Source organism: Nothobranchius furzeri, chromosome 1 (genome assembly GCF_043380555.1).
Source record: "Nothobranchius furzeri strain GRZ-AD chromosome 1, NfurGRZ-RIMD1, whole genome shotgun sequence".
NCBI lineage: Eukaryota > Metazoa > Chordata > Actinopteri > Cyprinodontiformes > Nothobranchiidae > Nothobranchius > Nothobranchius furzeri.
This window is the reverse complement of record NC_091741.1, coordinates 35403207-35425811: the sequence shown is the minus strand read 5'-3', so window position 1 is coordinate 35425811 and position 22605 is coordinate 35403207. Positions and strand designations below refer to the sequence as shown.

General features: G+C 44.3%; 2 protein-coding genes across 6 annotated transcripts in view; both read right to left on the bottom strand.

The window, feature by feature from the left end:
• Positions 1–474: 474 nt before the first annotated feature.
• Positions 475–4004, bottom strand: LOC107387339 (uncharacterized). Its single transcript, XM_015962261.3, has 7 exons — positions 3876–4004; positions 2564–2955; positions 2006–2122; positions 1869–1930; positions 1189–1347; positions 978–1091; positions 475–895 (listed from the first exon to the last, which is right to left on the bottom strand). The coding sequence occupies exons 2-7, from the start codon at positions 2952–2954 to the stop codon at positions 857–859; spliced, it is 882 nt and encodes a 293-aa protein (XP_015817747.3). The 5' UTR covers position 2955; positions 3876–4004; the 3' UTR covers positions 475–856.
• Positions 4005–9122: 5118 nt separating this feature from the next.
• dgki (diacylglycerol kinase, iota) overlaps positions 9123–22605 on the bottom strand; it is a 100695-nt gene continuing 87212 nt past the window's right edge. For 4 of the 5 annotated variants that reach the window (XM_070544025.1, XM_070544071.1, XM_070544044.1 and 1 more), the window contains 10 exons: positions 21739–21783; positions 21346–21415; positions 19341–19381; positions 19128–19243; positions 17250–17275; positions 16436–16473; positions 16009–16132; positions 12211–12247; positions 11943–12042; positions 9123–9384 (listed from right to left, as the gene is read on the bottom strand). In XM_070544025.1, the coding sequence (XP_070400126.1) occupies positions 9271–9384; positions 11943–12042; positions 12211–12247; positions 16009–16132; positions 16436–16473; positions 17250–17275; positions 19128–19243; positions 19341–19381; positions 21346–21415; positions 21739–21783 (711 nt within the window). In that variant the 3' untranslated portion in view covers positions 9123–9270. The remainder of the gene's footprint in view (positions 9385–11942; positions 12043–12210; positions 12248–16008; positions 16133–16435; positions 16474–17249; positions 17276–19127; positions 19244–19340; positions 19382–21345; positions 21416–21738; positions 21784–22605) is intronic. The other variant, XM_070544061.1, reaches the window with a different exon arrangement.

Genomic DNA, 22605 nt, shown 5'->3' with positions numbered 1-22605 from the left:
CGTTTACAGCAGGGCACAATAAAAATTCTGTTTCAGTTAAAAGCTGAATCAATATTGGTCTTAATCATCATTAATGTTTGAAAAGTTGTCAGTTTGCACCGACCTGATTTCCAGAAGCAAACCTCTTGGACCTTTAGAAGTGGCTGTAAGCTGAAGCGTGGGTCACTAAAAGCTCAGTGAGACAAGAGGGTGCTAAACCACCGGGATTAAAACCATAAGATCTTACTCCCGAGCCCATAAAACAACAGAAGCCGGTGATTTGACTTCGAAACTGGTGTAATGTTGTCTCCCGTTTGCCCGTCAGTAGACGAGCAGCAGCATGAGATGGTGGACGGTTCACCCCAAAGTAGAGGGAGTTGGAGAGTTACGAGCAGTTTCCAACACTTCAACAGGAAGGAGTGGTTTAACCTTCTGGATGACGGTGCTAACCTGACCTCCAAAAAGGACTTCACGAAAAACACGTTCAAAGAAACATTTTGTTTCATCCTTTATAAAATAAATCCAAGTACAAAAATGATTCACAGAGAACATTTCAGATAAGGCAGAATACAGTTTGTGTTTAAGTTTCACACAACATGTTGTTATTTTGGCAGGTAAAAGTGCAAGTGCTTGGCAAACTTTAATGCCTGAAGTATTACAAAAACCTGAATGTTATCCTAATAAATAAAACAAACAACCTAAGTACTATTTGGTTAGAATAATAAAGACCCACTCAAAGTGCACAACATGAGGTTTTTATGTGCTTTTAAACTTTTTCCAGCCTGAAAGGTCCCGAGTCGGATTCATTTTCACAAAGCGCAGAAGCTGCAGGACGTGTAGTCCCACCAACATCCTGAAGGTGGAGACAGAGTCCTGCTCAGTCCACTTCCTCGTCCTCACTTTGAAAAACTGCCTCCTGTAATGAGTAAAACAGAAGATTTAAGATATTTTACCAACTTAAATGAGTGCTTTCTAAAGGAGGAAGCGTGTGCACGTACATATCCACCGTGCTGCTGAGCCCAGGATGAATAATAATCCTGCAGAAATCGAGCTCCGTGGCTCAGCAGGCGGTTTGTGGGCTGAGTGTCCAAAGCCGAGAGCCGGCTGGTGATCTGATGACGAAACAAACAGCCAATCACATGAAGGTATATTCATGGACGTGTGTCTGAAACGGGTCAGAGTTCAGCCGGTCAGTAGCGCTGCTCTCACCTCACAGGTCACGGCGATTTGAGTTTTGGGCGACGCTCGTGGCCCCAGAGCCTCGGGATCGCGGCTCCTGAATCCTATCCTGTCCAGGAAAACTTCCACGACTCTCCTGAAGAAGTCGTAGTTTGAGAAAAGCTCAAAACTCAGATTGGCTTCTTGAAACTGCAGGAGGACACAAACACACGTGGATATTCCAGAAACAACTGTAGCGTTTCATAACGGAGTCTGGCTCTGAACCCGATGGCTCGGTAGTTTGACGTTAGCTTAAAGAGCAAGTCACCCCCAAATCAAAATTTTTTTGCTGATAAACTATATAAATGTGTGTCTAATCATGCTACAGACACGTGTAGTCAATAATTTGGCAGTTCAGTGCATCTTTGTTAAAATTCAAATTTTCTGCCTAAAACTGTCAGTGTTGCGCCGTCGTCAGGGAAAAAATCTGCGCTGTATTTGAATTTAAACCTGCCACCGCTATTGGCTAAGAGGTATGCTATGATGTCATCTGGTACATTATGATGTCATAATGTCATTGTGAGCCTGTGTGTATTTGTTAGTGGCTCCGCCCTCTTGGTCTGCCAAGCAACAGCATTTGTTGCATTTTTCAAACATAAAGTGGGAGTGAAGTAAGTTTCTTGTTGGGGGTGACTTGCTCTTTAAAAACCCCTGTACTAAAGGTTCGGTACCCGCTTATTGAGCTGGTCTCCACTCTCCCTCAGAATCAGGGCGACGGTCCTCTCCACCTCGTCTGAAACACAACAGCTTCAGTCACGATGAACATCGTACGATGGTTTTATGAGGGCAGAACGTCTCGTTTGCTCACCTTCCTCCGAATCCACCTCTAAATCAGAGGGAACAAACTCAATCTCGTCAGTAATCTCGACCAATCGAGCCGCGACATCCTGCATCTCATCCTCCTCTTCCCCGACAACAGGTACGTCTAGAAAAGAAAATCACAAATGAAATCAAACGTCAGACGTGTGACTAACGGAGTTTTATGGGACACTGGAGAGGAGGAGGAGGAGCCTCCACGGGAGCTCAAGTTCATCTGGTTTTCATGCCAGATGAAACCCACTGGAACGGTGCCAAAGCCACTTTATTTACTCAACAGGCAGAAAAAAAAGCACCGAGGGCTAAAAAAGCTGGAGGACGAAGAAAAACTTGCTGGGATATCCTGAATATTGGGGAAAAAAACAATCACAAAATAAAACATTCCAGAGAAATTTCCACATTCAGAAAATGTCAAGAATAGATTTGATTTCACTACAAAAATTAGGAAGAGAAATCAAATGAATATTTAGCCACTTTAGTCTGAAATGAATGCAAAGCTAGTGTTTAATTTCAGTTGATTTCAGGTACCAGTCGCTGATGTCTCACTCACAGTGATGAACCGAAGAACGCATGATCGATCTCCCGCTGACGTCATCCTCGGCCGCTGGCGGCGGCGGTTCTGCCTCGTCTGTCTGAGGTTTAATACATTTGAGAAAAATTCCCAGCGGTTTCCCAACAGTCCTCTTCTTCTTCTTCTTTGCCTTTTCCCTCTCATCTTTTTCAGTCTGGATTTTGTCTGCGGGAGGACCGGCTGCTTTTGCGCCTATGCCGTTTGGAACGCCCGCACCGGGCGGTGTCTGTTTGGGTCGTCTCCTCTGTGCGTAGGCCCGCAGGAGCTTGAACTCCTCTGTGTCCTCCATGTCCGAGCCCGGTTTAGGTTTTGTAGTTTGATTGTTGTTATCAGAGATCCGGTTATGGTCCTTCACGTGTCCGTTGTCCATGCTGTCGAGACAGAAACATGATTTATTATTATTTATTATAACAACCTGTTAAAGAATAGCGAACTCTGGTCCTGGTCAGCAGATTAAGGAGACATATCCAGACGCCATTATAGGTCCAAATAACATGTAAAAGTCATTTCATTCAACAACAAATCACAAAACATACATCAACACTTTATATTTACGGGATGATCATTTAATAGCCACGATCTTGTTTATTACAGAGAATTTAAGGCTAAACACTAAAACATGCGTCTTTACGACTCAGTAATAAACTCCTCTATTCACATCTTTGGGGCTTTTGATTCATTAAAGATTTTATTGTTTCAGCTCCAAGTAAAGTCTAAACGTTTTAAAAACAGCCTGCATTGTATTTAAACAAGAAACTGATCATAAAAACAACCAAATCCACCGTGCCGTCCTCTCTCCGTCAGGAGTTTATTCGTTTTTATGTTTTTCTGTTCAGTCATTTCAAGGCTGTCCGGTCACGTGACCGATCAGCCGGTTCCGTAGAAACGCACAAGTGAGTCACAACTTTAATAAAGACACGCACAAGGTACGGTTACGGGTCAAAGTTTGATTAAAGTCAAAGTTTAGTAGGTCAAGTAGGGACTAAACGTGAAGTTTGTTTCAGGGTGAGCTCTCGCCGAACACATTTCGATGAATTTTACAAAATAACGAACATCGAACACATGTGATCCGTGTTTTATATAATATCTGACTAAAGTGAGATCTTTTTAACAACTGGAAGCCTTAAAAAGGGACGCTCGTCATCCGGACGAGGAGAAAATCAAGTACCGATTACATCTAGGACACACAAATCAACAAAACACCGGTGCTGTGTTACGTAGTTAAAATGAGCTAAATAAAACTACTTACACCAGTTTCTGTTGTTAAAATGAGCTAAATAAAACTACTTACACACGTTTCTGTTGTTTCCTTGTGACAAAATGTGACGAAAAGCCCAAACGAAACAGTTTGAAAACAAGAGTCCGACTTTGTTCCGGTGATGTTTCCGTCACAGCCGTGGTTAAACTGCCTGGACGTCGCAGCTACGTGGCTTAGATAACGTGTTTCGATGACGTAACGACGCTCAACCCCTTTTCCATGGCGATTGGTGGATTTTCGCTAATACACGTACGTCGTGGTGTAAACCTGGTGTAAACATTGGTGCATAGCTGCTGAAAGCAGAGTTAAAACAGAAAGTTTTATGTGGAATAATGTGTTAGCAATCATGTAAACAGAAAAATAAATGAACAAATCAGCTCTAATGTTTACCTAACCGGGTCTGATGCTGTTGTAAAGAAGCAAAGCGTACACGATAAAATAAAAGTGCATACATTCTAATTTTACGCCGACTCACTGAGTTTTATTCAACTTTCTGTTAAAAGTCTGTACGGAAATATTGAATTATCCGACTATCTAAGTGTTTTAATGCACTGAGGAGTTTAGAAACTGTGCTGATTTTACAGAGAATTAAATTTTAGATTAATTTCTCTGCAGATAAAGCAGAGCAAGTCTCCACTTGACCTCGAGGCTAACAGCAGCACATTCTTTACACAAGTGGAATTCCCAAATCCTTCCAGATGTCAGGAATTAAGTTTGCTGTTCAGCACAAGAGTCCTCAAGTTATTTTTTCTTTTTAGGAATGAGTCAAATTTTATTTTATTTTTTCAATATCAAATTAAACTCAGCGTGCGGATGATTTTACATCCTAAGTAACACGTGACTGCGATGAAAGAACAAAAAACAAACATGAGGAAACCACAATGTGTTTTATAGAATTTCTCAAACAGCAAATGAGAAGTGAGACAAAAAAACTCCACATTTTTCTAGAAAACGAACTTCAGATAAACGTGTCATCAGCCGAACAAATAAAATACAAAAGCAAAACAAATCCTAGGAAGAAACCAGTTTAAAAACTATAATTTAATAGTTTAAACAACAGTAATGCCATTCTTGATGTCATTTAACTGAAAACAAAGGAGGTATGAAAGTCCATGCATAACCAACTCTGATGGGACACAGTTAAATACAAATTCATGTTTCTACAAAGTGATACGAAGCACGTTTTTTAGCAGTCATCTTGTTATAAAAGTGTCATCACTGTTCACAGACAACGCCAATATTCCTTTTACTCGCTGTCCATTTAATAATCCCCAAAGGAAGCTCTCTGTGCCATCGCAGAAGTCCTGCTTTCTTAAACCATCCTCCTGAATAAATCACATTAAAAAAGTATTTTCGTTTTGAAATTGTTACATTTTTGTAGAAAAAGTTGAAGGCAGATGCTGCAATCCCAGTTGAGCATTTTTAAATCAGTTTATCTTTCTTAATATTAAATAAAGTGACTTGTAACTGAAACGGACCCATCTATAATGTTGCACCCAAAATAAGATGCACTTTCATTTCACACATTGCAACACTAAAACAGTTAATATAATTTAATTAAACTTTTATTATGTAATTCCTACTTCAGTCTCTTGAAACTTGTAATAGAAGTAGCGGTAACGCTTCCTTTTAGTCCCCTAATTACTAAGTACTTACATAGTAAGTAAAAGTGTATCATTGTTTCTGAGTTCTTAAACAGTTATTACCATGTAACTCAGGTTCAATTCTAGTTTTTGTTTTATTAATCTATCCAAGTAACTACGGCTTTATACAATAATTACACCTTATTACAATCATACACTTTAACTTACTGTGTTATTACCATGTAAGTACTTAGTAATTAGGGGACTGTAAAAGAAGTATTACCGAAGTTGCTAATAAACCACAAGCAAATTATCTGAATTCGATTAATCCTCAAAAAATAAATTACATCCATCCATCCATTTTCATCCTCTTAAACAGGGTTGGGTCGCGGGGGCACGAGCCTAAACAGAAAGGCCCAGACTTCCCTCTCCCCAGCCACTTGGGCCAGCCGAGAAACATGGTCCCTCCAGCATGTCCTGGGTTTTCCTTTGGTCTCCTCCTGGTTGGACGTGCCCAGAAAACCTCACCAGGAGGCGTCCAGGAGGCATCCTAACCAGATGTCTGAGCCACCTCACCTGGCTCCTCTCAATGGGGAGGAGCAGCGGTTCTACTCCGAGCCCCTCCTGGATGACCGAGCTTCTCACTCTCTCTCTAAGGGAGAGTCCAGCCACCCTGTGGGTGCTTTGTGTGGTGGGCGACGGTCTGATCCTTGGCTACAAAAGCTAGCTCTCAGTACATGGAAAATAACATTATTTGGTCAAAATAAATAAAAATGTTAAACATCGAGTTATTTCACTATTTTCTGTCAGGGAGATGGAGTTTGAGATTTGCATACATTTTGAATAATAGAACCAAACTTTTATCATCTGTTGTCAAACGTGACATTTGAAAAACTTAATCCCTATACATTAGTGTAGAAATAATAATATACGTTTCTTTTGAAAGATAATAACTAAACAGCTTCAGTTTGGAAAACCAGATTAGCTTTGACCAGACTGATATGCTAACAGCTAGGTGAAATTTCACAGCAGTTCATGAAAAACTACTTCAGATTCTTTTTTTTGGCATCACTTTTACAATAAAAACATGGAATTATTTGCTAGTGCTAAAAGCGACGGCAGCAGCTAGCTTTAGCACTTCCTGTTGGATTATCTAACATTTTCTGCTGGAATAATAAATTAAATTGCTTCAAGGTATTTTTAAAGCAAAGTTTGCGTAAGTTGTTATATTTATTTTGTAGACTTGAATTCTGATAAGATTTTAACATTTTACTTTGGTTTTTTCTTAAATTAGACGTTAGCTTCAAGTCAAAACCAATCTGCTTCTCCAAGACGAAGCTGCACACACAGTCTATGACACGTAAGGTATTAATTGTTTGTGTATTTTTCACAGAACTCTCTAAAAGATCTAAACTTTCACTTTCAGTCAAACTACAACTGAAACTGAGCTTCCAGTCAAGACTTCCACGATGGCGGTGTGCCATTCTCAAAACATCTATGGAAAAAAAAAAAACTCTTCCTACCGTAAATATAATTTCATTTTACAACATTTCATATCAAAGGAAACCTCACAGGCTTGTTTCAAGTCCTTTGACAAACATGCACACAAAATAAAACTAAATAATAAAACAAGCATAAACTCAGCCGGCACTGAAATAACATTCAACACTCCTCGGTGCTAAAAAAAAACCATTAATGTAATGTAAACGATTAATAAACAAAGAACCTACTCATATTGCATTGAATTTGGCTCAGATTGTTTTTTTTTTTTTTTTTTTTTTTGAAGAAATGCCACAAACACACACAAAGAACTATGCATGAAAACGCCCACTGTTCTTGTTGTAGAGTAGAAGTCTGTTTGTGTGTGGAGCCACTTTATACCGGATATGTTCGGAGTACGAAAACCGGCCACGCATATTTACACGTTTCACAGGGAATGCCTCGTGGAGTCGGAGTACCGGTAACCGGCTAGTTTGGGCCGAACGGATGGTCCCTTTGATTCCGATCCCGTCTCATTGACATCTGATATGATCCTTTAGTTCAGATATTTTTAATCAAATATTTTATATGTGATGCACTTATTTTGGGTCTAGTTCTGTGTTTTCTCTGGCCTTATGGCTTCGTCTCCTGGTTACCGACACGTCATCGGACGTACTGAAGTGCACCTAAAACAGGCAGGAGACCGACAGAACACCAAGTTTAGGAATGCTGCTCTAATAAAAGGTCCACTCTGGTCTAATCTGACGTGTTAATTTATTTCATTGATGGTCAATAAATCAAAAGCAAACAGTAAAAACTGTTTCTTAAATTGGTGTCATATCATTTAAAAAAAGACAAAATATATATTTTTAAATGTTCACAAATATAATCAAATCTGTCGAATATTTACATTTATAGGTAAATATCTACTGATTAACGGTCAAACACCTGCAGCTCTACACGTGTGTGTGTGTGTGTGTGTGTATCTTGTAGAACCAGCAGAGCTGTAATTAAATTATTTGTGTTAGAAAAGTAAAAACAACATGACGTTTGATGGGATCTGATTCAACAGGTTGTATCATGTGACCAGGAGGGAAGGACTCATTATTAGCTTCAGGCTTTAAAACTTGAACTGGATTTTAGCTGAAACTGGTTTCCACAATTATTTTCACTCACTTCTGTTCGATATATAACTTTAAAGAGCAAGTCACGCCCTACCAGGTTCTTATTCTCAACTCCCACTTCCTGTTAGAAAAATGCAACAAATGCTGTTGCCTAGCAGACTGAGAGGGCGGAGCCATTAACAAATAGACACACACACACAGGTTCACAACGACATTGTGACATCATATGGTACCAGCTAACATTCTAGGGTACCTCTTAGCCAATAGCGATGGCAGATTTAAATTCAAATGCAGTGCAGAGTTTTTACCTGACAACGGCACAACACTGACAGTTTTAGGCAGAAAATTTAAATTTTTACTAAAATGCACTAAAGTGCAAAACTGTTGACTACACGTGTCTGCAGCACGATTAGACACACATTTATATAGTTTATCAGAAAAAAAAGCTGACTTGGGGGTGACTTGCTCTTTAAGTGACGTTTTAGATTTAATCAGAACAGCGGCTAGCTTGTTCCAGTTATGGTCTAACTGTAGTTATTGGTTTGTTTTTAGTCTTGTGGGAATCTAAATGCTTCCTTCTGGGTTTCTGGAATAATTTTCTCCACCAGCTGGAGATGTGCGGGAAAACCCTCAGCATGACCGGATGAGCCAACGCTGACAACAGTTAAAACATTTAAAAATAAACTTCCTGGTTTGTTGGGGAAGCTGATGAGGAAATAAAAAAAGAAACAACAAAAGCAGCTGCTTGACTCACGGTGACTCAGCGGTGACGACATCAGCAGACACGCGTGTCTTTGCACAACCACTGAGGGACTTTTGGATAAGATGCGACAACAAAAGTGCGACGTCTTTGGCACACAGGTTCCACGACTGAAACGCTTTCCTCCTCCTCCAACACTTTAAACGTTTTTGTGACGCGTTTGTAGAGTAAAATATAACCAAACCAGCTCAGTTACAAGACGAACAGGAGAGCTCACGATGTGTGTTCAAATTGCACTTTCAACTGTTAAAATTCTATCAGTCAATCAATCAATCAGCACAACCAATAAATAGAATATATATAAATAAATACAAATAAATAATTGACCACTAAAGTCTGCTGCAGTGCGGCGAGGACGTCCGTCGCTCTGCTGGTTTGTCCAGCCTCCGGGTTTTAGTCTTTAACACTTTTTCCTTCTCCCGGTCGCTCGTTGCTGCAGGTCCAGAGTCCAGTGAGAGTGTGTGTGTGTGTGTGTCCCCGCCTCAGACCGCCGTCTCCAGGTCCTCGTTAGTGGTGGACGACGAGACGTGTCGTTTGGAGTTCAGGAAGGAAACGAGCTCCAAGTCGCCATCTGCTTGGTCTGCAGGTGTCTTCCCCTGAGAGACGCGACAGCAGGTCAAAGGTCAATTCAGGTCAACAAATCAAGACAATTTCTGAAATATTACTAAATCTTCAGCTTGTTTATTCATCGTTTTGATAAAATCATTTAAATTTTAGGCTACAATTTAGGGGTGGACCCACATATTGGGCTGGTTTTACCATTTTTAAAATATATCGACATCGGCCGACATACCTCCTCGGTAAAGCAGATTTAAAATCAGACCGCTTCATGAATTGTGTGCAACTAACGTTATTAGTGGCAGCATGCAAATAAGGTGGAAAATGTCTAGATATCGCCCCCAAGAAACCGGCAGCACATATCGGGCCTCAGCTCACCACGACCTCCCCACATTGGCATTGGTAGTGGCAATATCAAAACCAGTATCAGTCACAATCACATGGTCCGATCAGCTGACCCGAGGTACCAAATTACGGATTCAGATTCGGGTGTGGTTGTTCTCGCCCCGGTTTGGTTCTGAGTTATTTCATTTAAACAATGAATTTCTGTGGAATCAGAATAAAGTCGAAAACCAACCAAACCAAAAACACGGATCAGAGGCCTCATCTGGAACGTTGCCATCAATGCAAATACTTGAATCATCAAGGCTCAGTTCAGGAGGTCAGAGACACGCGACCGATGGTTTACAGCAATAACAGTTCAGCTGCTGCGTCAAGGTCAAGGTCAAGGTCACGTTTGTTTCTAAAGCACACTTATTAATGCTTCCGCAACCCAAACTGCTGTACAACACAGAAGATAACAGCAAGAAAGTATAACTAAAAACCATAAAACCATAAAAATTAGCAAGTTAGGATAAAAACAGCATTGCATCACACAATTATAAATTAAATAAAAATGAGAAAGAATAACAATGACAACATTAAAATCATCCTACATAAAAGCCAGGTTGGATAAATGAGTTTTAAGCAAGGACTTAAAGACACCCAGACTTTGAGAGGTCCTGATCTGCAGAGGAAGACTGTTCCAGGTGTGGGACCGGCCACAGAAAAAGCCCCGTCTCCTCTCGTCTTTAGGCCAGCCTTTGGAACTGACAATAAAAACTGTGAGCCCGGCCGCAAATTCCTGCCAGGAGTGTAGGGTGACGATAAACCATCTATATAAGGAGGGGCCAGACCATAAAAGTGATTTATAAACAAAAAGCAACCATTTAAACTGAATCCTGTGATGCACTGGCAGCCAGCGAAGGGCAGCGAGCACTGGAGAGATGTGGTCACGTTTCCTTGTAGCTGTTAAAAGGCGGGCTGCTGCATTTTGCACCAGTTGCAAGCGGTTTAAGGACGAATGCCCTAATCTATAGTACAAGGAATGGCAGTAATCAAGTCGACGGGAGACAAAGAGATGAATAACATGTTCAAAGACAGTTTCCGGCAAATAACACTTAACCGTTGCAAGTTGCCTCAAGTGATAAAAACTGGACGGGACCACTGCACTTATCTGTCTGTCCAATTTAAACGAACCATCCATGAAAAACCAGGTTTTTCACATGAGGCTTTACTAAATCCGAAAGGGAACCAAGTGGGCACCCTTTAACAGGTCTCCACTGCCAGAAACTAAAACCTCCCGTTAACAGCTGCAGGGTCACATTTAGCAAGCATGAATAAAGTCTTGCTATAGCTAAGAAGAACCTCTTGTGTCTGCTGATGTGGGCTTTTATGCAGCTTCTGTTCCTGATTCTGAATCATTTCGACCACAAAGTTGACGTTTTTATCTCAGTTTAATTCCACTACCTCCGTTTCGCTCCGCTCCGGCACGAACTCCGGAGCAAAATCGGTCCCGTTGTAGTCAATCAGAGCAATTCCACTACTGCGGCCGTGCGGCGCCCACTGCTCCGGCGTCCGGCAAAAATAGAATTGATCCTATTTTTGCCGGACGCCGGAGCACCTCCGCAGTAAATGGACAGAAATCACAAACGCCCAACAGGAAAAGGAGCAAGCACAACTTCCGTTTTTCACAATAAATCGATAAACAAAAGGCGTTTTTTGTTTCATATGCACAGGTTTAACAACTTTTAACAACTATCAATGGCGGCTGAAGTTTAAATGCACAAAAGTAAGCCATAAATACAGTTTCTATTATCAAAGTAGTCACACTTTGTTGATCCAAACACTGCTGATCTCTCAACACAATGATGGGCAGATTAAACAGTTCATGCCGATGCTTCTCCCACACAACGGGTGTTTGGATCTAACTTCCGTGTTTATTGCTCGGACTGTATCGCAAGATCTCGAAAATCCCGCGCATGCCTGTTTGCCACTGGAGCGGAGCCGTTGTAGAGCGGGTACCAGTAAAAATTGAGTTCTGAAGCGAGCGGCTACGGAAGGCGGGGGCGGAGCGGAGGTAGTGGAATTTGGGGGTTAGAGTTTCGGTCTTCACTGGGACCGTAGCAACAAAGCAGATAAAACACAGAAACAGAAAGTAGCTTCAGTCTGGTTTTGTTCTGTTTCCATAAGATGAAAGTGAAAGTAAAGCTGGAGCTGACACACCCGACTGTTGTGACTCAGCTGCATTTACAGTAATCCAGTTGTTGTTGTTTACCTGGAAGTTTGTTTTCTGTAGCGACGCACCGGCCTCCACCAGCAAGCGACACACGGCGTGTTGCTTCTCTGAAGCTGCTTTGTGCAAAGCCGTGTCTCCCCTACAGACAAACACACACAACTGTGTTGTTTTTATGCATTTGAAGATGCTTTCAGCTCAACCTCGGTGACGGGCAGGAGGTAACGGACACGTGATGGTGCCCCACACGGTCACAGGGTTGATGTCAACAACAAACACACACGTTTAAACGTTAGAATAAACAGCTTACTTTTGTCTGTCTGTTAAATCCAGAAGGACTTTAGAGCCTGAGAGGGAAACACAGGGAACAAAACCTCTGAGAATGGTTCAAAGCAGAAGATCCCAAACCACCCAACTAACTCTGGTCAGAGAGAACTTCATTAGCTACAGACACACCCACTCTGGGTTTGAGGGCTGATACAGATTTACGAATCAGATTCACCTCTCAAAACAAACATTCAGTTTTTTTTAATTGATTAACTTCAAAATTCAGACTTTGGAAATAAAAACGTCCACAAGTGAAGATCTGAGTTAGAGCTTAGTGACGAGGCATCAAGAGGAGCCAGTGGAGGTGCTCTTCTGGTTAGCGATGCCCTCCGGCCGCCTCCTTGGGAAGGTTTTCTGGGCACGCCTAACCAGGTGGAGACCTAAATGAAGGCGCAGGACACGCTGGAGGGGGGGAGGGTGTTAAAATACCAAATGGCTCCAGAGCGCAGCCACTGCTGCAGCTCAGCACTCTCCACAGGGTCGGGTCAAATGGGGAGATGTAACTTCACCAGTGTGTGACGACTAATGGGACTTTGACTTTAACTTTATTTTGTTGTTGCTCTGGAATATTTCCAACGCATCAAAATGGATCAAATCTAGTTTCAGACATGAAAATGAGATTTTTTTATTATTTGAATATTAAAGAAAGAATCTTTAATTCAGTTCAGTTTATTTATAAAGCGCCAAATCACGACAAGAGTCGTCTCAAGGACCTTCCCATAGTAAACATTCCAATCCAGGTCAGTTCATTAAGCCAATCAGAAAAAAAAAGTTTCCTATATAAGGAACCCAGAAAATTGCATCAAGTCACCGGGGATGTTTCTCAATGCCGAGGAACCTTGCCTTGATGTCTTGGCCCCGCCCCGGTTGCCTAGGAGATACGTCATCGAGAGCCGCCAAGACGTGTTCCAAAGTTCTACCGAGGCGTGTGTTATCCGTTTGTTAGCCGTTTAGCTAGCTGAGCGAGGATACACGGGAGGTGTCTTGTAGCCTAGCCTTGGTCAAAAATTACCCAGAATGCACCGCGGTATTTTCAAAAGGACGGCGGATCAGAAGCTGGCAGCTACTTCGGGGACAATCTTCAAATTTTAAAGTAAGTCAGCTAATTTAAAATGCTGCATGGTGGTGCAGTGGTTAGCACTGTTGCCTCACAGCACGAAGGTTGCAGGTTCAAAACTCGGCTGCGGCCTTTCTGCGTGGAGTTGCGTGTTCTCCCCATGCATGCGTGGGTTTCCTCCGGGTACTCCGGTTTCCCCCACAGATCACAACACGCCCTATAGGTTATAAACAGTACGTCGCTTTGGATAAAAGTGTCTGCTAAATAAATAAACATAAACTGTTTTTTTAGATCCAAAGAAGTTATCTATGGTTGGTTAGTAGCTTAGTAGTTGCAGCTTCGGTGGCTAGCGGGTAGTAACTCACTTATATACCGTAAATCCTCTAATACAGGCCCGGGCCTCTATTTGACTCAAGCTCATCAAGCTCCAGGCCTTTAATGGAAGGAGGGCCAGTATTAGAGGCAGGCCTCTATTTCCATTTGAGCAAAATGAACTAATGTTCATTGGAGTTTTTGACAATTAAAATTGCGCCCACATTTTCAAAGTTAAACACATTTCTTTTAACAACGGTAGTTTCTGCTTCAGCCATCTCCCCCCTCCCCCTGCTTTAGCCCTCTCCCCCCTCCCCCTGCTTTAGCCCTCTCCCCCCTCCCCCTGCTTTAGCCCTCTCCCCCCTCCCCCTGCGCAGCGGCCACAAACTCACTGATGCGCCTGCAGCCTCTCAGAGTTCCTGCTGCTCTAAACATTAAAATAATTATTTCATTTTCTGTTCCTCACTTCTGATGACCTTCAATGATGTCTGTTTGTTGCAACCAGCAGGTACAAAAACTAACTTGTTTTTATTTGACTATTTTTCTGTCCTGCCTGTTTATTATCTTCCTGCATCTCCTCTCAATCCTAAAGAGAAACTGCTACCTGGGTTCATATATATTCACCTCATGAGTTACCTTTGAACTGCAGTTCTAAAAGATCTACCGACCGCTAAAACAGCGGAGTGCTCGCTGTTTGTCGGCCGTATCAGTGATCAGTGCGTCGGAGGACAAGGTGATGCGCGCAGCGCCCCGCTCCACAGCAGCGATGCACATCAGGCGCAAATAAAAGACAGAAAACATTAAAGGAAATGAACCAACATGAACGATCGCGTGTCAGTACCTACGGTCTGGCACAGCGCGTTGCCCCCACCCCCCACCCCCTGAGCGCAGGAGCTTGTCACCTGCTGACAGCAGGCTGCTGTCTTTTCCGAGGGCTGCATCTTGCCGGTCATTATCACGTGACAGCGACTAGTCGACGACAGGCATAAAAAATCACTATAGTGAAGTTGACTAGTTCATACACCCCCTACTGCTGTTCTCCAGAGTGTTCTGCAGCATAATCAGCACGTTCTCTTTGAACTTGATAGTGTAATGACCAGGCTGGGGTTGTAAGCCAGGTGCATTCTGGGTATTGTGTTATATGTGTTTCCTATCGTTCTGCTAGTTCCTATGTGCTGATTTGCGTGTTGTGTGAGTGTTATGTAAGCCACAGGGAAGGTGATGTGTGTTCTGTGGAGTGGGCTGAATTAGCATGGTTAACTGACACCGTGACTCTGTGTGGTAGGAGCGTGATAGAGGATCGTGTCTGTAGCGTTACAAAGCGTTGAAGAAAAAGCCTAATAAAGGTCTGCGTGAACCTCTACTGCCTCCTGCTGGTTGATTTGGGGACTATAACCCTGCAGCTGGGACGCTCATACCTGCTTGTCACTACATTCCACCCGGCCACAATAAGAGACCAGCCAATATTTCCTCAACTGACTTTGACGCCGGCCACAATTGGAGACCCGACCTTTAACTGAATACCGGCCTGTATTGGAGGATTTACGGTATTTAATTTAATAAACATGTATTTAATTTAATAAACATATACATGGGGTTAGAACTGTTGCCTTGCAGCGAGAAGGTCCTGGGTTCGCTTCCCTGGGTTCGCTTCCCGGCCTGGGATCTTTCTGCATGGAGATAGCATGTTGATTGGTCTGTTTAAATTGTCCTCAGGTGTGTGTGTGTGTGTGTGTGTGTGTGTGTGTGTGTGTGTGTGATTGTTTGTCCTGTGTGTCTCTGTGTTGCCCTGCGAAGGACTGGCTCTCTGTCCAGGGTGTACCCCGCCTGATTGCCCGTTGACCGCTGGAGATAGGCACCAGCCCCCCCGTGACCCTGCGTGGACAAGCGGGTTCAGAAGATGGATGGAAACATAAACACAATTTAAAAAGTAAAAGGCTCGTTATATATTTATACTGAAACTAATACGTATAAAATATAACGTATCTCCCGTGTCACGTGACCGCCGTGGAAGCCGCGGTCACGTGATGCAAATCTGATCCATTTAACCGTTTTCTTTGACCAAGGAAGGACAACGTCCTCGCAAGGCCAGGCGCCTCGACATTGAGAAACACCCACTGACTAGTGTCAGAGTCTTTACAGCAATCCTCATACTAAGCAAGCATGCAGCGAAAGTGGAGAGGAAAACTCCCTTTTAACAGGAAGAAACCTCCAGAGGATCCGGGCTCTTGGGTCTTAACTGATCTTTTTTATGTCTTTTGGAATAAAACACACCTGACTATCAGCTGAAAGAACATTTTATTTATTTTTGTAGCTCACCAACCCAGCTACATAATACTTTCTATTTAAATCTAACCCTAACATCTGCTGCTTTGCACCATTAAACTGGACTTCTTTCATCTGTGCTCTCACCTTGCTGCAGAACGTAGCTGACCACATCTGTGTGTCCGCTCTGAGCTGCCAGATGCAATGCTGAGCAGCCTTCAGAGTCCCGGACGAAAAAGCTGATGCCTCGACAAACCACACACTCCATCAGCTGCGAGGAAATGAAACACTCCTGCTTTAAGGTTTGCAAATAAATATCTGAAAATAAAGTAATAATGTCTGAACTGTAAACAGCTGTTTAGACAGACGAGTGATGAAGACGTTGTCTGCTCATTTGGTCTTCTGCTAATAATTATTTTTCCTGTTTTACCTTGCTAACCCGGTCACTGAGACGTGGCGTTTCGATAGATTTCTACTGATTTCTACTGACAAGGGGGAATATTTCTGTGATGATTACTCAGCGTTAACAGTCTAGCTGGTTGTGAGGCATCAGTGTGACTCAGAGTGATCGTACCGTGGACAGATCTCCTGAACCAGCAGCTGTCAGAAGAGCTGAGGAAAAACAAAACAAAAAAAACACAGAAACGATGGCATCAGATCTCGACTCAAACCAAAACTCTGACTTTCTGCTAGATTTCTTTAGAAAAAACCCTTAAGGAGCCACTTTTCTATTCTGTGAAGACCTTTCTGATGTTCTCAGTTGTGATTTTGCCACAATAACTTAACTTGTTCCTGGTCTAATGACATTAAACATCTACAAACTTACAGCTGCTGACATCTGTGTTCATGCAACCAGCAGCGCCACGCGGATCCGTGCAATGAATAAAGGAGGAAAGACAGATTCTGGAGCCGGGTCTCAGATAAATGGACTCCGACAAACCACGGCTGTCAGAATAAAAGCGTGTGTCTGAAATCCTAAATCTGATGTGGGTCAGGAATTTTGGTGTCAGGCTGAAGGACCTGGAACGTGGATGTGGAACACCAGAAAGTTCCGGGATTTCCCGCTAAACAATCCCAGACATGTTCCAGGACTTTCAGCTGTTAGACATGTTTTACGGGAATCCTCCATAGAACCATGAGTTCAACAGCATTCCTCAGTCACAGTTCCGTTAAATCTACCGAAGGTTTTCGCCAAGCTCTGGAGTGAACGTCACGCTCAGGTCAGAACATGCCTGGATGCCATTTCGCTGAGCACGATCAAACACCAGCCGTACAGAGTCTGTCAGCTGTTTACATTTCTTATTATGATTGCTAGGCTGCATGAACTCATTTCACCTTAAACTCGGAGGAAACCACAACATAAACCAGGTGTGTGAGCGTCTCCATACCTTGCTCGTCAGCTGATAAAGGTGCTCTGCAGACAGGAAGAGAAAAACCTTTCATTTAATGACAGCCGGGTTACTCACTTAAAACTGTTGCAAAGATGAATATTTTAGGAGTTTTTTATGGAGAGCCAAAGATGACACAATTCATTTAAAGCTGTTCTGGTGAATCTACAGAAAGAGCTAGGACACTGAACACTCACCCCTCCCCTCGGGTATCTCCCCTGAAAAAAATATTCACTTCCAAATCGCGACTCTTACTTATGAAGATTCAGAATTTATTAGAAAAAGAGTGAATTGATCCGGTCCAACACACCTGCTGCTGACTGATTGGCCAGCTCAAATTCATGCCTACCATTAGGGGGAGCCTCCTAATGGCGGAGATAATCGGCCCGCGGGGCTTCCCGTGTGCACGATTCATCATCATTTTGGTTAGTGAGGAGGTGATACCTTCGACTGAAGCCATCTCCTATCGCTCTCAGCTACACACACACACACACACACACACACACACACACACACACACACCATTCCAGCTAATACACACAGCACTGTGTGGCTTGAGCTGCCTCGTGGGAGGACGACTGCCTTTTTTGTTTACCACAAAGCGACGCCGCTCACGGTGGCCTTTGTTTAACCCTCCCACTGTCCAAACGGGTGTGACCCCGCCAGGAAAGTTGACCATTGAGCAGTATTGATGGTTTATCCCTTGAGGTCCACGTGGCAGGGGTGAGGTGGTGCTCACTCCTCACCAATGCCACATGGACCCAAGGGATAAACCATCAGTCCTGCTCAATGGCCAGCTTTCCTGGCGGGGTCACACCCGTTAGGACAGTGGGAGGGTTAAGGGAGACACTACGGACTTCTCCACACGTCTTTTGCCCCGCCCACGTGCTTGGAGATTTAAACGTTCCTGAGAAGTGTGTGAACAAACCCTACCAGTGCGTGACCATGACCCGATGCTAACCAGTCTGGACCGAACCAATGTAGAAGCGGCTTTGTTTACTAAGAGAACTGATTGAGAATTGGTTCTGAATTGAATCGTCACCCCGAGAATCAGAACTGAATTTAATCGTTAGATTCACATCCCTACCTCCTGAGATCCTCGTGCTGAAACCAGATAGCGCTAAACACCAATCTCCGTTTTCTAGGTTCAAACGTCTTTTGTTGTCCGTGACTTCAAACGGTGTTTTTCTTTTTGGGACTCGGGTAGTTTGTCCTAAAGCTGAAGCGGTAGCAGCCGGCTGTTTCTCCATCTCTGCTTTTATTGGGCGGAGAACCTCTCGCACCAGCGGTGTTCTGTGGCTGAACATGTGAGCGTGTGATGGGAGGAGGATCCAGGGAAGTGCAGCGGTCGGTCCAATGGTTGCTTTCTGTCTGAAACGTGTTATCGGCGGAGGTTTTTAACAAATGCGAGAGAACCACTTTATCAATTTTTATTTCCATTTATTTTAAATCTCCACAATAAATTTGTAGCTACTGTCAGAACGTTGTGAAAATAATGTTTTAAGCTAATTTGATTTCCAAAATTCCCATAGCAGCTTTAATAAATAAACAATCAATCCATTTCAATAAACAATTTGCATAAATAGTTATTGAATTCTAATTAATAACCCAAACATTAATAAATCAATGATGATAAATGAACAGCGCCTTTCAGAGTCAGAGGACTCCAAAGCGCTTTACAACCTGCTCTACCTCCTGAGCTGCCCACATTTATGGAATGTATAATCCATTAAATATTTATGTTTTCAAAAATATTTAATTAATGATTTCTTTCTGGGACGCTGTACATTAAAAACGTGAATCAGTGTCAGTGGGCGGGTCTAATGATGATTATATCGATTGCTCTGGCCTAGGTTCTGGTTCCCTACACCATCTTACCCGGATGTAGGTTCGACCACCAGATCAGGCATCCCGGAGGACGACCCCTGGGGTCCCTCGTGGTCCAGGATGAACACCTCATCCTGGCAGATTTCTGTCACAAAGTGGAGGTGTTCCTGCCGGCACACATCAGGAACAAACGTGAGCACAAGGAAAATAAAATAGAAATGCTTTTTTTTTTTTTTTTTGCTGGACCTGAAAATCATCACTGACCTGAGCTTTGTCAATGCGGTAAAAGCGATCAGCTGATGTGGCTAAAAGGAGATAAAAAACAGAAATACACTGAGACTGCATTAAAATACACTTTTTAAATGATTGAATCATTTTTATATTAAGTTTTTACATTTTATTCAGTTTCATAAATCTTATTGGTGTAAACATAGAAAAAGGTAAAAAATTACATTTTTTAAGTTTGTGTGACATCTCTTATTATGTGTTTCATTGTAACTGTGGGCTTTTGTTTTGTAAAATTTCATTCATCCATTTTCATCCGCTTAACCGGAGTCGGGTCGTGGGGGCAGCAGCCTAAGTTGAGAGGCCCAGACTTCCCTCTCCCCAGCCACTTGGGCCGGCTCCTCCGGGGGAATCCCAAGGCGTTCCCTGGCCAGGTGAGAGACATAGTCCCTCCACCGTGTCCTGGGTCTTCCTTTAGGTCTCCTCCCGGTTGGACGTGCCCGGAAAACCTCACCAGGGAGGCGTCCAGGAGGCATCCTGACCAGATACCCGAGCCACCTCAACTGGCTCCTCTCGATGTGGAGGAGCAGCAGGTCTACTCCGAGCCCCTCCCGGATGACCGAGCTTCTCGCCCTATCTCTAAGGGAGAGCCCAGCCACCCTGCAGAGATAACTCATTTCGGCCGCTTGTATCCGTGATCTCGTTCTTTCGGTCACTACCCAAAGCTCGTGACCATAGGTGAGGGTAGGAACGTAGATCGACCGGTAAATCGAGAGCGTCACCTTCTGGCTCAGCTCTCTCTTCACCACGACAGACCGGTACAACGCCCGCATCACTGCAGATGCAGCACCAATCCGCCTATCGATCTCACGCTCCAGTTTTCCCTCACTCGTGAACAAGACCCCGAGATACTTAAACTCCTCCACTTGGGGCAGGACCTCATCCCTGACCCGGAGAAGGCATTCTACCCTTTTCTGACTCAACACCATGGTCTCAGATTTAGAGGAGCTGATTCTCATCCCAGCTGCTTCACACTCGGCTGCGAACCGCTCCAGTGAAAGCTGAAGATCACGTTCTGATGAAGCCAACAGGACCACATCATCTGCAAAAAGCAGAGACCTGATCCTCAGGCCACCAAAACGGATGCCCTCCACACCTTGGCTGTGCCTAGAAATACTGTCCATAAAGGTTATGAACAGAATCGGTGACAAAGGGCAGCCTTGGCGGAGTCCAACTCTCACTGGGAACGAGCCCGACTTACTGCCGGCAATGCGGACCAAGCTCTGACACCGGTCATACAGGGACCTAACAACCCGTATCAGAGGGCCTGGTACCCCATACTCCCGGAGTACCCCCCACAGGGCCCCCCGAGGGACGCGGTCAAACGCCTTCTCCAAACCCACAAAACACATGTAGACTGGTTGGGCAAATTCCCACGCACCCTCCAGGATCCCCCTAAGGGTATAGAGCTGGTCCAGTGTTCCACGGCCAGGAGGAAAACCACATTGCTCCTCCTGAATCTGAGGTTCAACAATCTGACGGACCCTCCTCCAGAACTCCTGAATAGTACTTACCAGGAAGGCTCAGGAGTGTGATCCCCCTGTAGTTGGAACACACCTTGCGGTCCCCCTTTTTAAATAAGGGAACCACCACCCCGGTCTGCCAGTCCAGTGGGACTGCCCCCGATGTCCATGCGATATTGCAGAGCCGTGTTAGCCAACACAGCCCCACAACATCCAGAGCCTTAAGGAACTCCGGGTGGATCTCATCCACCCCTGGAGCCTTGCCACAGAGGAGCTTTTTAACCACCTCAGTGACCTCAGCACCAGAGATTTGAGATGCCAGCCCAAACTCTCCAGACTCTGCTTCCTCACTGGAAGATGTGTGGGTGGGATTGAGGAGGTCTTCAAAGTATTCTGCCCACCGATCCACAAGGTCCTGAGTAGAGGTCAGCAGCACACCATCCCCACTATAGATGGTGTTGGTGTAAAATTTTATGAGGAATCTTTTCTTTCATAACAATTGAACTTCTGGCTTTACTCACAATCCAGGAAACTCCAGTTAGAAGACAGTCTACTGGTTGAACCAGACATGGGGACGCCTCTGCTTTCATCCTAGACAAGAACAAAAAATAGTGTGATCATTATCTGCTCAGTCAACCCCGTGGTTGTTGTTAAGAAAAGCTCTACCTGATATAAATATAGAGTCAAAGGCTGAAAATAGAAATGAGGGAGCAAGAGAATCAGAAATTTTAGAGAGGATTGTGCTCAAGACCATGTGCCACTCTGTAAATATTACATTTTCTGTGTCCTCATTTTAAATTTAGCCCAGAGTTTACTGGAAGTTACGTAAACATCCCACCTCTGGAAATCTGTGACTTGGTGCTTAAATGTGTAAAAATGTCCTAATTGAGTGTTACTTTGCAGAAGTCGTGTACCTGGTAGTGCACTCTGTGACCAGTAGATGGCGCCTGGTGTAAATCCTAGCAGGCACAGCAGACAAGTCTCAAGGTTAACAAGCAGCCAAAGCATTTAGTATTAAAAAGTTTCCACACGCTTCACCACACGAGCAGCGGCACAAAAAGAGCAGCGCCGTGATCTCGGCCAGTTGATCCGTCTGTAAATAACTCAGAGAGGAGAGGCTGGGAGGGGAGAGGAGAGAGGGGAGAGGAGGGGAGAAGAGAGGATGGGAGAGGAGAGAGGGGAGAGGAGGGGAGAAGAGAGGAGGGGAGAAGAGAGGATGGGAGAGGAGAGGAGAGAGGGGAGAGGAGGGGAGGGGAGGAGAGGGGAGGAGAGGAGGAGAGGAAAGGAGGGGAGAGGAGGGGAGGGGAGAAGAGAGAGGGGAAGGGAGGAGAGGAGAGGAGGGGAGGGGAGGAGGAGAGGGGAGAAGAGAGAGGGGAGGAGAGGAGGGGAGAGGAGGGGAGGGGAGAAGAGAGAGGGGAGGAGGGGAGAGGAGGAGAGGAGGGGAGAGGAGGAGAGGAGGGGAGAAGAGAGGAGGGGAGAAGAGAGGATGGGAGAGGAGAGGAGAGAGGGGAGAGGAGGGGAGGGGAGGAGAGGGGAGGAGAGGAGGAGAGGAAAGGAGGGGAGAGGAGGGGAGGGGAGAAGAGAGAGGGGAAGGGAGGAGAGGAGAGGAGGGGAGGGGAGGAGGAGAGGGGAGAAGAGAGAGGGAAGGGAGGAGGGGAGAGGAGAGGAGGGGGAGAGGAGGGAGGGGAGGAAGAGAGAGGGGAGGGGAGGAGGGGAGAGGAGGAGAGGAGGGAGAGGAGGAGAGGAGGAGGAGGGGAGAGGAGGGAGTTGGGGAGGAGAAA